Source organism: Carex rostrata, chromosome 10, assembly GCF_964058835.1.
Source record: "Carex rostrata chromosome 10, lpCarRost1.2, whole genome shotgun sequence".
NCBI lineage: Eukaryota > Viridiplantae > Streptophyta > Magnoliopsida > Poales > Cyperaceae > Carex > Carex rostrata.
In genome coordinates this window covers 4,314,348-4,330,416 of record NC_135927.1, presented here as the reverse complement: position 1 = coordinate 4,330,416, position 16,069 = coordinate 4,314,348, and the positions used below count along the sequence as shown (strand labels likewise).

At 36.3% G+C, this 16,069-nt stretch overlaps 2 protein-coding genes across 2 annotated transcripts; one reads left to right on the top strand and one right to left on the bottom strand.

The window, feature by feature from the left end:
* Positions 1–1,685: 1,685 nt before the first annotated feature.
* Positions 1,686–4,886, bottom strand: LOC144560898 (putrescine hydroxycinnamoyltransferase 1-like). The gene is made up of 2 exons (XM_078310120.1): positions 4,482–4,886; positions 1,686–2,570 (listed from the first exon to the last, which is right to left on the bottom strand). Exons 1-2 carry the CDS (start codon positions 4,884–4,886, stop codon positions 1,686–1,688), a joined length of 1,290 nt encoding a protein of 429 aa, XP_078166246.1.
* Positions 4,887–7,703: 2,817 nt separating this feature from the next.
* On the top strand, positions 7,704–10,831 carry LOC144560897 (putrescine hydroxycinnamoyltransferase 1-like). The gene is made up of 3 exons (XM_078310119.1): positions 7,704–8,108; positions 9,994–10,198; positions 10,290–10,831. The coding sequence occupies exons 1-3, from the start codon at positions 7,704–7,706 to the stop codon at positions 10,829–10,831; spliced, it is 1,152 nt and encodes a 383-aa protein (XP_078166245.1).
* The last annotated feature ends 5,238 nt before the right edge of the window (positions 10,832–16,069 follow it).

Genomic DNA, 16,069 nt, shown 5'->3' with positions numbered 1-16,069 from the left:
AAGAAAACCAGCCAAGTCAGAAGACCGGACGAATGACCGGACGGGCCTTCTAAAAGGTCTGCCTTGCTGACGGGCCACGCTATTTTTATACAATTCCTGACTAATCTTGGACGGACCCCATGTCCCATCATGATCTCCATGACCCCCAGGTTCTCCGCTACTTCCACTGTTGTATATGAAGACTATAAATATATCTTTTTTATAGGATTTTAGTGTGTTCAATGTGTTCTTCATATAGTTATAGCTAGCAATCCTCATTGTTAGATTAGGTTAAAGAGTTACTTAGAGAGAGAGAGAGGGTATAGCCATTATAGTTCGAGTAGCGAAAAAATCATCAAAGAAGGCAGAAGTCGACTCATTAGGAGGCATGAAGGTTCTTCTATCTTTAATTGAGTTGTGTTTATGTTATTTTTATATATTTATTGTGTTTCAATGTCAATGAGAGGCTAAACTTTTCATCTCTTGCATGAGGGTTGTACTTGAATTTTTAATTATGTTTTAATATATATTTATGTTTTGTTTTGCATTATGATTTGAATTTCTATTGTATTTTATTTTTTTAATACGTCTTTCTATACATAGTTCCCTCTACTATATGCCAATGTTCTCCATATGCCTTCGATAAGCAATTCAGAGAATTCATATAGGAAATTACTCGTAAGTAGTGGTGAGATTAGGGCTAACGATATTTGGGAGCGGTTCAAAGACTAAGGTTCGAACCCAAAGTGCTCCCTTGGCAGGATAATATAAATTGCACTTAGACTTGGACTAATCGTTGTTCGGATACATTAGGTCTTAGTTAAAACAACATTAGGAAACCTAATTTAGGTGGGGTCTTTAGGATTTATTTCAACTACATGGTAGTATAGGGCAAAACATAGTTTCATACCTTAAATATATACCTCTGTCTTGGCAACCCAAAAGCTGATCGAAAGATCTGAAAACCCTCAGATCACTTAAACAAACATCCAGCTCACTGTGCGGGTAGTGACTACTGTGCACGGGGTACTTGGAGACATGCTATACCGTACGCGGCAGTGACAGTACCATATGCAGCATAGATAAACATCAAACTTATAACACCTTGATATATTGTTCGCCACAAAACATTTTTAAAACTTAATACACTATCTCTATATATGGATCGACACCCCAATAAATAGAGAATCATATGCTTGTGATCATACTCTTGAAATTAGGGTCTAAAAATATTAAAAGTATAGTTCTCATTATGAGTCATCTGAGTTCAAAGGATACCCAACGACTCAAATGCAGATCACAAAATCCACAGTGGCGAAGTAAGTCCTTTCGAGTTGTGTCACACTCGGACTCGTGTCGCCTATCCTCTTTTACTTCCCTTGTTGAATCCAGAGTCCAATTTAGCACGCACTCGAGTTCTTCCTATTGAACCCGTTTCCACTTCTTGTAGAGAGCTTCTATTTCCAGCTCGAATTTTGGGGTTTGGGATTAGCCGTGGCGCGTGTTAGAGGAGGAAGAGAGAGAGAGAGAGAGAGAGCTGACACAGATTACCCCTATTCTGCATTTTTAATGCAAATAATATTTCATTTTAATTGGTTTTTTTTTTTATTTCCATTAATAACTAGGTACAAGGCCCAAAGAAGCCCAATATAGTATAGAGCTTGCAGCCCAAATTAGGTCACTCGAATATTGTAGCTAGTAGCTAATTAAGGCCTTGGAGCCTCAATCTCGTCGTACAATGTTTTCTTGAAGCATTGCATGCTATCGCGCTCCAGTCCAATTAGTATTGAAATTCCGCCGTCCATTTCTGGAACCCTAGATAAATAAACATACCCACTTCCGTACATTTCAGCACGTGCCATTAGTATTGGTTCGCCCCAACCGAAATCAGCATCATACATGGGAAAGCTAAGCCAACTTACTGCCATCAAGCTTGTGTTACTCATTGAACTTAACTTGCCTAGAGACTCTAAATCTGTTGACTCCAGGTGGTCAATAAGTGATCGTCCAAATTCATCAGTGATGCTGTTAACCGCATTTTGGATTAAATTTGCGCCAAATTTAAGCGTGTTGGATACAAGATCCTCCACCTTAGCTACGGCCTTGGTACGGAGTGTCGGATTACCAAAGTAAGTTGCGGGAAGTGGTGGCTTGAAGCGGCCACGTAGGTCAACAGGAATGATGAGTTGGGTCTCTACATCAAAGGCCAGTCCACGTGCAATGCAGGTGCATTTCCACAACAGCGCAACTACTGCACGGAAAGTAGAGACCCTCTCTCCACCCGCAAGGATTTTCAACAAGTGGATTTGTTCTTTTGTGAGTTTGAGATTTGAACATACAACCTGAGAGGTGTTTGACAGACCTTTGGATTGATAAACATTTGGGGAGTAGTCGGAATGGTCAAAGGAGACAGAGGGAGGGGAGCGGGCCCGGAGGAGGGAATGGTCGAAAAAAGGAGTAGGGATGGTGCTTGTGTTGCCACGGGCAAAGGCTGATAATGTCTTGATGAAAAGGACGGCGCTGTAGCCGTCAATGATATAATGGTGGGTTGCAAGGCCGATGATTATGCCGCCACACCTTAGGCAAGTTATCTACTTGGCAAAAGAAGAAAAAATAGCTTGGTGAGTTACAGTTATATATTACAGAACAAATATGAGAAAAATCTACATATGTTTAGGATATGGATTAATATTTTTTATTTATTTTAAACAGATCGAAGTTGGAGAACGCCTTCGCGACCCATCCAAATTTATATATATATATAGAGAGAGAGAGAGATAGATAGATAGATAGATAGAGCGAGGGAGGGGTTGGCTAATATACCAATGTAGGTGCAAAGTACTTCGTTATACCAAGTGGTTTTTGCGATTTTGATGTTCAAATAGTCGATTTGAAGCGCCCATTGCATTCTTCATATTAAAATGTGCTTGGAGATCAAATTTTATATATTTTTTGAATTATTTTACTATTTTTCAGATTTTTTAAAAATCAGTGTTTTAATACGATAAAAATTTCAAAATAATATAAAAACAACGATCTAAAAAAAATTCGAAACAAATGGCAAAAAGTTCAAAAGAATGTAAATTTTGTTCTCCAATGACATTTTAATATGGAGAACACATTGAACACTTTTGTTCGACTATTTGAACTTCGAAAACACAAAAACCACTTGGTATAATGAAGTGTTCTATACTGAAGTTGGTATAATAGCCAACTTTTTCTCTCTCTCTCTCTCTCTATTTGAACCTCTCAATATGATCCTCATATTGAAATGTGATTGTCCATTGTTCCGAACTTTTTATTATTTTGAAATCACATCTTTTGCATTAAATAAAATACTAAAATAAAAACACAGTGATTTTTAAATGGAGATCATATTGAGAAGTTTGGATCAACTATTTAAATTTTATAAATGAAGACTTTAGCAGAAAGTAAAACAACCTATTTATTTCCCAAAGTATCGTAGCTCAACTATATATATATATATATATATATATATATATAGGAGCTGGCTACGGTGCTACGCATAGCATAGAGGGCCTTCGTTCATTGTTGGCTAAGGTGCTACGGTCGTATTTGCGTCTACATGTGAAAATTTTAAACATTCAAATTAATTTAGTATAAAGTCAATCGGTCAAAATTAGAAGGTTAATAAATTAATTTTAATGCATTTATTTTTTGAATGTTTTCTGACCGCTTGTTTCAAGGGTTCGGGTTTCAACGGTTCGGATTCGTCATTTAATGTTGATTTAATGAGTTTTAGACTTGAGTTCACCAAGGGCCTTGCTGAACTTAAGAACACCCTAGTTCTACTCTCTCTCTCTCTATATATATAGAGAGAGAGAGAGGAAGAGGGAGGGAGAGAGAGAGAGAGAGAGAGATCAGTAGAAGTTCTATGTTATGTTAGGAAAATACACAAAGGCGCACCATTAATGGTTGTGGATCCTAGCCCCCACGTAGCTAGCCCGAATTTTGTTACCAAATCAGGTATCGTTTGCTCTAGATATTATATATTCTGCTGCTATCGTTGAGAAAGAACTGACTATTTGTTTGATGAACCGAATTGAATCAATTAAATGAATTGCTGGATCTCTATTTAACAGATTTGATAGAAGCTCTTAATTAAGATCATTTGACCAAACATATATAATGGATATTAAACAGGGGGCTTGGTATACAAGATTTGTTGAAAATAATCACAAAAAAATTACCACTGCTGTTATGATATATCTCAAACTTTCACCTTATTGAAGAGATAATAAAAATTATAAAGTTGGTGGAAAAATACAAACAAACAAGAAATTAATGAACAATATATGGACGCATATTACGTGCAGGCAGGCAACCACAACTAAACAAAACTGAAATTCCAAATATATACATTTGAAACAGTATAGCTATAAATTACTCTTGTACATTGATATTTATGGCAGTGTTTGTTAAAAAAAGAAAAAAAAAAACAGTTAAATAAATGGAAGAAGAAAGTATTATGAACAAATTACCTGGATGGCCATAATGATGCAAGGGGGGTCTGCGGAGTTGACCACCGGCACAAGCATCTTCCTCATCTCTGCTGACGGTTTGAAATCCTTGAAATCCTCAACCGTTGCATCCAAATCTGCCGTTAAAAAATTTACTCCCTCTCCAGTGCAGTCAATCTCAGGTCTGCCAGTCTGTGGGTCTCGGCTCAACCGACCTGCCAACGGGTAGAAAACCACCAGTGCCTTGGCCAGAGCGGCTTTGAATACCTCGATGGGAAATAAATCTTTCATGCCAGAGGAAGGGTACACATAGAATGTCGGAGTGTAGCTGCGATCTGCGACTATGTCAAGGTTGGAAAGGTAGATTTTGTGCTTTAGGGTTTGATCTGATGGGGTTACTATAGTGGATTGTGTTACCTCCACCATCTTCTGCATAATTATGTTGCCCTTTTATTTTGGTAAGAATGGATATTGCTAAATAAAAGTGAAGGTGGTCGCTCTAGTCTAGCCTTGTTGACTGGATATATATTGATTGGAGTATACAAACATGTTTCAACATTAATTCAATTTTTTTTGTAACTAACATGTTTCATTAGTATGAGGATCGGCTTGTCATTTCAAGACAACCATAGACCAAGAATTGTCATTGGCTTTATCAATGTTGAAGAGTGAAAGAACGTTGATGTGGTACTCTATCCAGCTGGCTAACTAGACTGAGTTGTGGTTTAATCTCTTTACGTGAAAGAGATTATACATCAACTCACTTAGACAGTCAGGTGAAACACTACATGGACGTTTTTTGTGTCTTGCAACATTGTTAAAGTAAATGTGCATTCTTCAAATGACAATCAAGAATTTGTACGAATATTATAGAGATCCCGTATATTTCACCTCGAACTGTATTGACATGGATATGGAATTGGTTTTCGTAGTTAAATTATATTCAAAATTAATGACGAATTCAAATCCCCCAATTACTTGATGGTACAATTACTAAATCCGAACCATTCTTTTAACATAACACAAATTTCAAAACAAATCTCCAACATCTGTAATAGATGCTGAATTTCTTTGATCCAGGTGGAACTAAATCTGAACTGTAAAATACCCTCTCATGTATATTTGTCATTTGTATATTTAAAAATATTAAATAAAATATTAAATAAATAAAAGGAGATACAAGAAGTAATGTTTAAATTTTTATGAGAATATTAGATATTACGGTATTTTCTTGAGAAAATTGACTATTTTAAAAGTTTGTATGAGTACACTATTCCTATAGTTAAACCAAACAAGACCACAATCAAATGCTCCTCATTTTATTTAATTTTTAATTCATTGCAACATACAAATCAAAGGAAAGGGAAGGTAAATGATACTACAGATTGAACGGAGGCCATCATATATTATTAAATGATATAACGATCCATCATTTTTACACAATGGAAAATATAAATTAAATATCTATGTGAAATTCTAGATATTGGATATTTTAAGTGTCTAGACTTTCTCATATACGGTTCGTTCATCAAGCATACTATTCTACCATAAATTGATTTCCAAATTAGCTTATATTTCACAGGTTCAAAATAGTTACAATACTACACAATTTCACAGGTTCAACATACTAATCAAGCATACTTTCTCATATACGGTTCGTTCATTTACTATGTATTTTGCTATGTTGCATGCTAGATCAATGTTGCAATACTAAACAAATTACTTATATGTGAGTTGTAAAATGTGAAGTTCTTGTTGAAACTGTGTACAAATCAAATAATAAACATTGATGGGGCCAAATCACCTACCAATACAATCAAATAATAAGCATTGATGGAACGCAAATTAAATTCTACCTACCAATACAATCAATCACTGTAGACATGAAACAGATCATTGAATCCAACAAATAATAAACATTGATGGACCGCAAATTAAATTCTACCTACCAATACAATCAAATAATAAACATTCATGTCTACAGTGATTGATTGTATTGGTAGGTAGAATTTAATTTGCCGTCCATCAATGTTTATTATTTGATTGCAAAATACATAGTAAATGAACCTATTGTAACTATTTTGAACCTGTGAAATATAAGCTAATTTGGAAATCAATTTATATTAGAATAGTATGCTTGATGAACGAACCGTATATGAGAAAGTCTAGACACTTAAAATATCCAATATCTAGAAATTCACATAGATATTTAATTTATATTATCCATTGTGTAAAAATGATGGATCCTTGTATCATTTAATAATATATGATGGCCTCCGTTCAATCTGTAGTATCATTTACCTTCCCTTTCCTTTGATTTGTATGTTGCAATGAATTAAAAATTAAATAAAATGAGGAGCATTTGATTGTGGTCTTGTTTGGTTTAACTATAGGAATAGTGTACTCATACAAACTTTTAAAATAGTCAATTTTCTCAAGAAAATACCGTAATATCTAATATTCTCATAAAAATTTAAACATTACTTTTTGTATCTCCTTTTATTTATTTAATATTTTATTTAATATTTTTAAATATACAAATGACAAATATACATGAGAGGGTATTTTACAGTTCAGATTTAGTTCCACCTGGATCAAAGAAATTCAGCATCTATTACAGATGTTGGAGATTTGTTTTGAAATTTGTGTTATGTTAAAAGAATGGTTCGGATTTAGTAATTGTACCATCAAGTAATTGGGGGATTTGAATTCGTCATTAATTTTGAATATAATTTAACTACGAAAACCAATTCCATATCCATGTCAATACAGTTCGAGGAGAAATATACGGAATCTCTATAATATTCGTACAAATTCTTGATTGTCATTTGAAGAATGCACATTTACTTTAACAATGTTGCAAGACACAAAAAACGTCCATGTAGTGTTTCACCTGACTGTCTAAGTGAGTTGATGTATAATCTCTTTCACGTAAAGAGATTAAACCACAACTCAGTCTAGTTAGCCAGCTGGATAGAGTACCACATCAACGTTCTTTCACTCTTCAACATTGATAAAGCCAATGACAATTCTTGGTCTATGGTTGTCTTGAAATGACAAGCCGATCCTCATACTAATGAAACATGTTAGTTACAAAAAAAATTGAATTAATGTTGAAACATGTTTGTATACTCCAATCAATATATATCCAGTCAACAAGACTAGACTAGAGCGACCACCTTCACTTTTATTTAGCAATATCCATTCTTACCAAAATAAAAGAGCAACATAATTATGCAGAAGATGGTGGAGGTAACACAATCCACTATAGTAACCCCATCAGATCAAACCCCAAAGCACAAAATCTACCTTTCCAACCTTGACATAGTCGCAGATCGCAGCTACACTCCGACATTCTATGTGTACCCTTCCTCTGGCATGAAAGATTTATTTCCCATCGAGGTATTCAAAGCCGCTCTGGCCAAGGCACTGGTGGTTTTCTACCCGTTATCAGGTCGGTTGAGCCGAGACCCACAGACTGGCAGACCTGAGATTGACTGCACTGGAGAGGGAGTAAATTTTTTAACGGAAGATTTGGATGCAACGGTTGAGGATTTCAAGGATTTCAAACCGTCAGCAGAGATGAGGAAGATGCTTGTGCCGGTGGTCAACTCCGCAGACCCCCCTTGCATCATTATGGCCATCCAGGTAATTTGTTCATAATACTTTCTTCTTCCATTTATTTAACTGTTTTTTTTTTCTTTTTTTAACAAACACTGCCATAAATATCAATGTACAAGAGTAATTTATAGCTGTACTGTTTCAAATGTATATATTTGGAATTTCAGTTTTGTTTAGTTGTGGTTGCCTGCCTGCACGTAATATGCGTCCATATATTGTTCATTAATTTCTTGTTTGTTTGTATTTTTCCACCAACTTTATAATTTTTATTATCTCTTCAATAAGGTGAAAGTTTGAGATATATCATAACAGCAGTGGTAATATTTTTGTGATTATTTTCAACAAATCTTGTATACCAAGCCCCCTGTTTAATATCCATTATATATGTTTGGTCAAATGATCTTAATTAAGAGCTTCTATCAAATCTGTTAAATAGAGATCCAGCAATTCATTTAATTGATTCAATTCGGTTCATCAAACAAATAGTCAGTTCTTTCTCAACGATAGCAGCAGAATATATAATATCTAGAGCAAACGATACCTGATTTGGTAACAAAATTCGGGCTAGCTACGTGGGGGCTAGGATCCACAACCATTAATGGTGCGCCTTTGTGTATTTTCCTAACATAACATAGAACTTCTACTGATCTCTCTCTCTCTCTCTCTCTCTCTCCCTCCCTCTTCCTCTCTCTCTCTCTATATATATAGAGAGAGAGAGTAGAACTAGGGTGTTCTTAAGTTCAGCAAGGCCCTTGGTGAACTCAAGTCTAAAACTCATTAAATCAACATTAAATGACGAATCCGAACCGTTGAAACCCGAACCCTTGAAACAAGCGGTCAGAAAACATTCAAAAAATAAATGCATTAAAATTAATTTATTAACCTTCTAATTTTGACCGATTGACTTTATACTAAATTAATTTGAATGTTTAAAATTTTCACATGTAGACGCAAATACGACCGTAGCACCTTAGCCAACAATGAAAGAAGGCCCTCCATGCTATGCGTAGCATCGTAGCCAACTCCTATATATATATATAGTTGAGCTACGATACTTTGGGAAATAAATAGGTTGTTTTACTTTCTGCTAAAGTCTTCATTTATAAAATTTAAATAGTTGATCCAAACTTCTCAACATGATCTCCATTTAAAAATCACTGTGTTTTTATTTTAGTATTTTATTTAATGCAAAAGATGTGATTTCAAAATAATAAAAAGTTCGGAACAATGGACAATCACATTTCAATATGAGGATCATATTGAGAGGTTCAAATAGAGAGAGAGAGAGAGAAAGTTGGCTATTATACCAACTTCAGTATAGAACACTTCATTATACCAAGTGGTTTTTGTGTTTTCGAAGTTCAAATAGTCGAACAAAAGTGCTCAATGTGTTCTCCATATTAAAATGTCATTGGAGAACAAAATTTACATTCTTTTGAACTTTTTGCCATTTGTTTCGGATTTTTTTTAGATCGTTGTTTTTATATTATTTTGAATTTTTTATCATATTAAAACACTGATTTTTAAAAAATCTGAAAAATAGTAAAATAATTCAAAAAATATATAAAATTTGATCTCCAAGCACATTTTAATATGAAGAATGCAATGGGCGCTTCAAATCGACTATTTGAACATCAAAATCGCAAAAACCACTTGGTATAACGAAGTACTTTGCACCTACATTGGTATATTAGCCAACCCCTCCCTCCCTCTATCTATCTATCTATCTCTCTCTCTCTATATATATATATAAATTTGGATGGGTCGCGAAGGCATTCTCCAACTTCGATCTGTTTAAAATAAATAAATAAATATTAATCCATATCCTAAACATATGTAGATTTTTGTCATATTTGTTCTGTAATATATAAGTGTAACTCACCAAGCTATTTTTTCTTCTTTTGCCAAGTAGATGACTCGCCTCAGGTGTGGCGACATAATCATCGGCTTTGCAAACCACCATTATATCATTGATGGCCACAGCGCCGTCCTTTTCATCAAGACATTATCAGCCTTTGCCCGTGGCAACAAAAGCACCATCCCTACTCCTTTTTTTGACCATTCCCTACTCCCCAAAAGTTTACCAATCCAGAGGTCTGTCAAACACCTCCTCTCAGGTTGTATGTTCAAATCTCAAACTCACCAAAGATCAAATCCACTTGTTGAAAATACTCGCGGGTGGAGAGAGGATCTCTACTTTTTGTGCAGTACTTGCGCTGTTGTGGAAATGCACCTGCATTGCACGTGGACTGGCCTCTGATGTAGAGACCCAACTCATCATTCCTGTTGACCTACGTAACCGCTTCAAGCCACCACTTCCCGAAACTTACTTTGGTAATCCGACACTCCGTACCAACGCCGTAGCTAAGGTGGAGGATCTTGTATCCAACATGCTTAAATTTGGCTCAAATTTAATCCAAAATGCGGTTAACAGCATCACTGATGAATTTGGACGATCACTTATTGACCACCTGGAGATAACAGAGTTAGAGTCTCTAGGCAAGTTAAGTTCAATGAGTACAAGCTTGATGGCAGTAAGTTGGCTTAGCTTTCCCATGTATGATGCTGATTTCGGTTGGGGCGAACCAATACTAATGGCACGTGCTGAAATGTACGGAAGTGGGTATGTTTATTTATCTAGGGTTCCAGAAATGGACGATGGAATTTCAATACTAATTGGACTGGAGCGCGATAGCATGCAATGCTTCAAGAAAACATTGTACGACGAGATTGAGGCTGCAAGGCCTTAATTACCTACTAGCTACAATATTCGAGCGACCTAATTTGGGCTGCAAGCTCTAAACTATATCAGGCTTCTATTTTCAGCTTGAATTTTTGGGTTTGAGATTAGCCGTGGCTTAAACCTCAAAAGGAAAGGGCCTCTCACGTAGTTGTGGATCTAGGATTTCCATCAGGGGGGCAAAAAAATAATGAATCGGATTTAAATTCATTAACTAATTGGGTACTTGATAAAAAAACGATGATTTGACTTATATTTTTCAATGCTATCTGACTTGTAATTTCTGATGTTTTAAGGTATAATTCTAATTACCAATCATAATTCAAGAAATTTATTTGTATTTTCATGCAGAGGAGAGCATAAAAAAATTCCAACTTGGGGCAAAATCGATTAGTACTAATAAATTACCACTAAAACTCAAAATTCAGAAGGGGCAGCTAACCCCACCCCCCTCCCCCCCTCCCCCCCTCCTTAGTATACACTAGGTCCGCCCCTGCTCTCACGACCTCCAATTGAAACAAAAAGTGGGAACGGGTTCAATAGGAAAAACTCGAGTGCGTGTTGAATTGGACTTAGGATTCAACAAGGGATCTAAAAGAGGATAGGCAACATGAGTCCGAGTGTGACACAACTCGAAAGGACTTGCCACTGTGGATCTTGTGATCTGCATTTGAGTTGTTGGCTATTCTTTGAACCCAGATGACTCATAATGAGGACTATACTTTTAATATTTTTAAAACCTAATATCAAGCGTATGATCACAAGCATATGATTCTACTGTGTAGTATTTATTGGGGTGTCGATCCATAGAAATAGTGTATTAAGTTTTAAAAAAGTTATGTGGCAATCAATGCAATCAAGGTGTTATAACTAAACTAAGTCTATACAATAGATACAAAGCCTTTAAGGTTCAGGTTTCCTATCATTCTTAATCATGCAAAATATAAGTTTGATGTTTATCTATGCTGCATATGATACTGTCACTGCCGCGTACAGTATAACATGTCCCCAAGTACCCCGTGCACAGTAGTCACTAGGCGTACGGTGAGCTGGATGTTCGCTTAAGTGATCTGAGGGTTTTCGAATCTTTCGATCAACTTTTGGGCTGCCAAGACAGAGGTATTTATGGTATGAAAATATGTTTTGCCCTATACTACCATGTAGTTGAAATAAATCCTACACTACTAGAATTCACTCTTTTTTCATGCTCCCGAAAATGGCTTTTTCCAAGGGATTACCCTTGAAAAAAACCCAAAAATCGCCATTTTCAAGCGCTACTCTTGAAAATACTACCGTTGATAATACCCTCCTTGGAAATAGTCAGTATTTTCAAGGGGACCGTTGAAAATACTCTTTTCTAGCTTTTTTCAAGAGACTACCCTTGGAAAAAGGGCCGTTGGAAATACTTTCAAATTTGGCCACTGTCTACATTATTTTCAAGGGGAGCATCGTGGAGCCCACCAGATTATTTTCAAGAGAGCATCGTGGAGCCCACCAGATTATTTTCAAGGGGAGGGAACATGGGTCCCACTTGAACATTTCCAAGGGTGACACCCCTGGGACCCACTTGAGTATTTTCAAGGGTAGTTTACGGGGGACCCACCCCAGCATATCCATGACCAGCGAAAGTGGGCCCCACTTGGTCAGAAATTGGCGCTATTATTTGAATGGGCCCGTGCATTTTTTTCATGGATATACCCCTGGAATTACTATCCTCTTTTTTTTTGGTACCAAAATACTTTCATTCGACAATCCTCCCGGTACCAACCCAAGTATTCATTTACAATCCCCAATTCCCATTCAAACTGATAAACATAAACACATCTTACAAATAAATAGAAAACACATTTAGAAATACATCATAAAGCATTAATCAACACGCATTGTATCAAAAAATGTGGAAAACCCATTACAACACAACGTGTACTTGCACATTGCTATACACCCAAAAATATTATCCCTTGGAAATATTAGAGACAATATTTCCAAAAAAAATCAACACGTATCTCCAAAAAATATTCTAGCTTTTTCATAATTTATAAATACATACTGGTACAATTTTACCAGTGAAAACATTTTGCCCGCACCATTGGATCATTACGGCTTCACTCCTTGCAACCTCTTATCAAGTTTGAGCTTGATACTCACAAATCTTGTTATTCCACCTGTATCTTTTCAGAAAAAAGGGTACTTCCATTTAATAATTTTTTTTGAATGAAAGTTGTATAGCTAAGCTATATTATTTTTACAACTCAGTGACTTACTAATGCAAGAAATATTCTAAACCCCTTGAATTTTAAAATAAACCTATGTTAGTATGCACCAATTATGCTTCAACCACACCAACATTTTAGTATCCATTTTGCATCATAAACATTTCCATTTAATAATTACCAACTTGCAACAAAATTCTAAATGTGGAAAGCTAATTTTGGATCAACTTTCAACAGATATGCGCAGTTCAGACTTTGACAATTCTTGTACTGGGCATATTCCCTTTTCTTTATTCACCTCAACGTAGTCAATAAAGGATCTAATCAACTCATCCGTAGTCCCATCAATTGCTGCTTTCACAGTATTAGCTACAATTTGAATTGGACAGGATGTGATCTCAGATATGTGAGCAGTTGCATGCCTTTCGATAAAAGCATTACCAAAGAACTTCTCCGCGAGTGGCGGCTGTATACGATGACGTATGTCTGCAAGAAACATGAGGCTTGTGTCCATGCAGTAGCACTTCCAAACAAGTGCAGCAACAACACAGAAGGTGGAAACTCTGGTAGTAATACTCCCTTCTTTGCACCGAGATTTACGGGAGTTAACTTGTTCATTTGAGATCTTCAACTTGGTTGTAACATGAGATAGAAACAATACTTTATTTCCTTTCTCTCTTACTCAATTACATAGAGTTCTACAATATTTATAACAGTACAATGTTTCTAAAATAGACACCCACAACTCCCTAAATTAAGCACCCATTACACAACAGGCTAAAAATAACTTACCACTATGCCTACTAGTCCTAAAATAACTATGCTTAACATAACCAATGCCTAAAATAACCATTGCAGTTTTCATACGTCTAAAAACTGCTTCTAACTAAATTAAACCTATGCAGAGATTATCTAAAAATAATTTTGAATTAATTTTCAACAGATTTTAGGAGCCCGAATCCAATGGAGTATGCCATGGATATTGAGAAATTTCACATGTTCATTCAGAAAACAAAAGTGTATACGTTTTTGGATGGGTTAGATGATGCTCTGGATGGGGTAAGGGCACAAATAGTGATAATCCGATCTTTTCCCAATGTTCAACAAGCTTATAGAAATGTCAGAAGGCAAGCAATTCGTCAAAGTGTAATGATAAAAGGAGGGGCACCAAGCACGCTTGCCTTAGCAACCAAAGGTTTCAGACTTCAAGAGACAAGGTCATATACCAACAAAAATTCAGCATCCCCTGACAAATCCCGACTCAAGTGCAGTCACTGTGGGGGAAATAAACACACAAAGGATCAGTGCTTTGAATTGGTTGGCTACCCAAACTGGTGGAAAGGGAAGAAAAAGCATTTAGATCGAGGAAAAGTGTATACAATAGCAACTTCAGAGTTTGCTGGACAAACTAGCATGATTATTCTTGCCATCTGCCTGAAACTGTTCCAACTGATGGGCAGCACACAGGGAAGGCACTGGCAACCAGCACCATGACTGGTTCACATTTTCATCATCTTGCTGGTACGCAGACAGCAGCAAGAGGCGGCGGTTATGTGGGCATACGGAACCAGCAGAAGGCAGTAGCTTCGGTTATTGGTAAGCAAGTAGATAATTACAAGGCAGGTGGAGAAGGGTCAGAAGAAGATAGTATAGGTATTTTTGGTGACTGTGGTGACTTGGGTGACTTGGGTAAGAATTTCTCCTCATCTCCTGATCATTTTAGAACCAAAAATAAGCACATAAATCCTGGAAAATTGAGAAATTGGGTTATTGATTTCGGGGCTACCGATCACATGACCTGTGAGAGATGTGACATCTCTACAAATAGACCAATGACTAAGGGGGGAATTCTGAATGCTAATGGTGATATTTATCTTGTAACTAGTACTGGAGATGTGCACTTATCTGAAAAGGTGGTTCTTAAAAATGCCTTGGTGGTTCCTTCCCTCTCTACAAAACTTATCTCTGTTGGAAAGTTAACTGAAGAATTAAATTGTACGGTTCTAATGTTTCCTACTCACTGTATCTTTCAGGACACCCTCACGAAGGAGACCTTGGGCCATGGTACTACACGTGGTGGACTGTATTTCTTAGAAGACTTAAATTGTGGCCAAGCATTTCATGTGAAGGATGAGAAGTTGAAGAATAAGGCGTGGTTATGGCATAGGAGGTTGGGGCATCCGTCGTTCGGATATATGAGGAAAGTTTTACCCTATATATTTGTAGGGTTAAATAATGAAGAATTTATTTGTGAAACATGTGTTAAGGGAAAAAGCCATAGAAATAATTACCTAGATAGTTTGAATAAAAGTTCTTCTACTTTTGATATTGTTCATACTGATGTTTGGGGTCCTTCACCATTCATGTCAAAATCTGGTTGTCATTGGTATGTCCTGTTTACTGATGATTTTGCTCGTATGACCTGGCTTTATTTGTTGAAAGGAAAGAATGAGGTATCTCAAACTGTTGTGGATTTTTACAAAATGGTCAAAACCCAATTTGGGAAAGGCATAAGAATGTTCAGAAGTGATAACAGGACAGAGTTTGTCAATAACAGCATTCAAACCTTCTTAGGGAAAATGGAGTACACCAAACTTCCTGTGTTGGCACTCCACAGCAAAGCGGAGTAGCTGAGCGAAAAAACAGACAAATTCTTGAAATCACCCGAGCCTTGTTGTTTGAGAGTAGAGTGCCCACCATTTTTTGGGATAATGCAGTAACTTTTGCTGTATATCTTATGAATCGGATCCCAACCAAGTATAATGATTTCTAGACACCACTCCAAAAAATTATCAACCCAAGTGTCTATTCCATCTATTCTCAACTTTTAACCAAGGATATCTGGGATTCAGTACGAGCCAAAAGGTGTATAAGTGCTATAATCCTACAAAGAGGATATCACTATGGGTGTGGTTTTTCTTGAAATTGAGTTCTATTTCATGAACCAGAATTTGGTTCAGGGGTAGAGTAATGGACAACCAAATTTTAGTGTACCAACTGATTTTAGTTTTTTTAGTCCATCTCTATTTCGAACA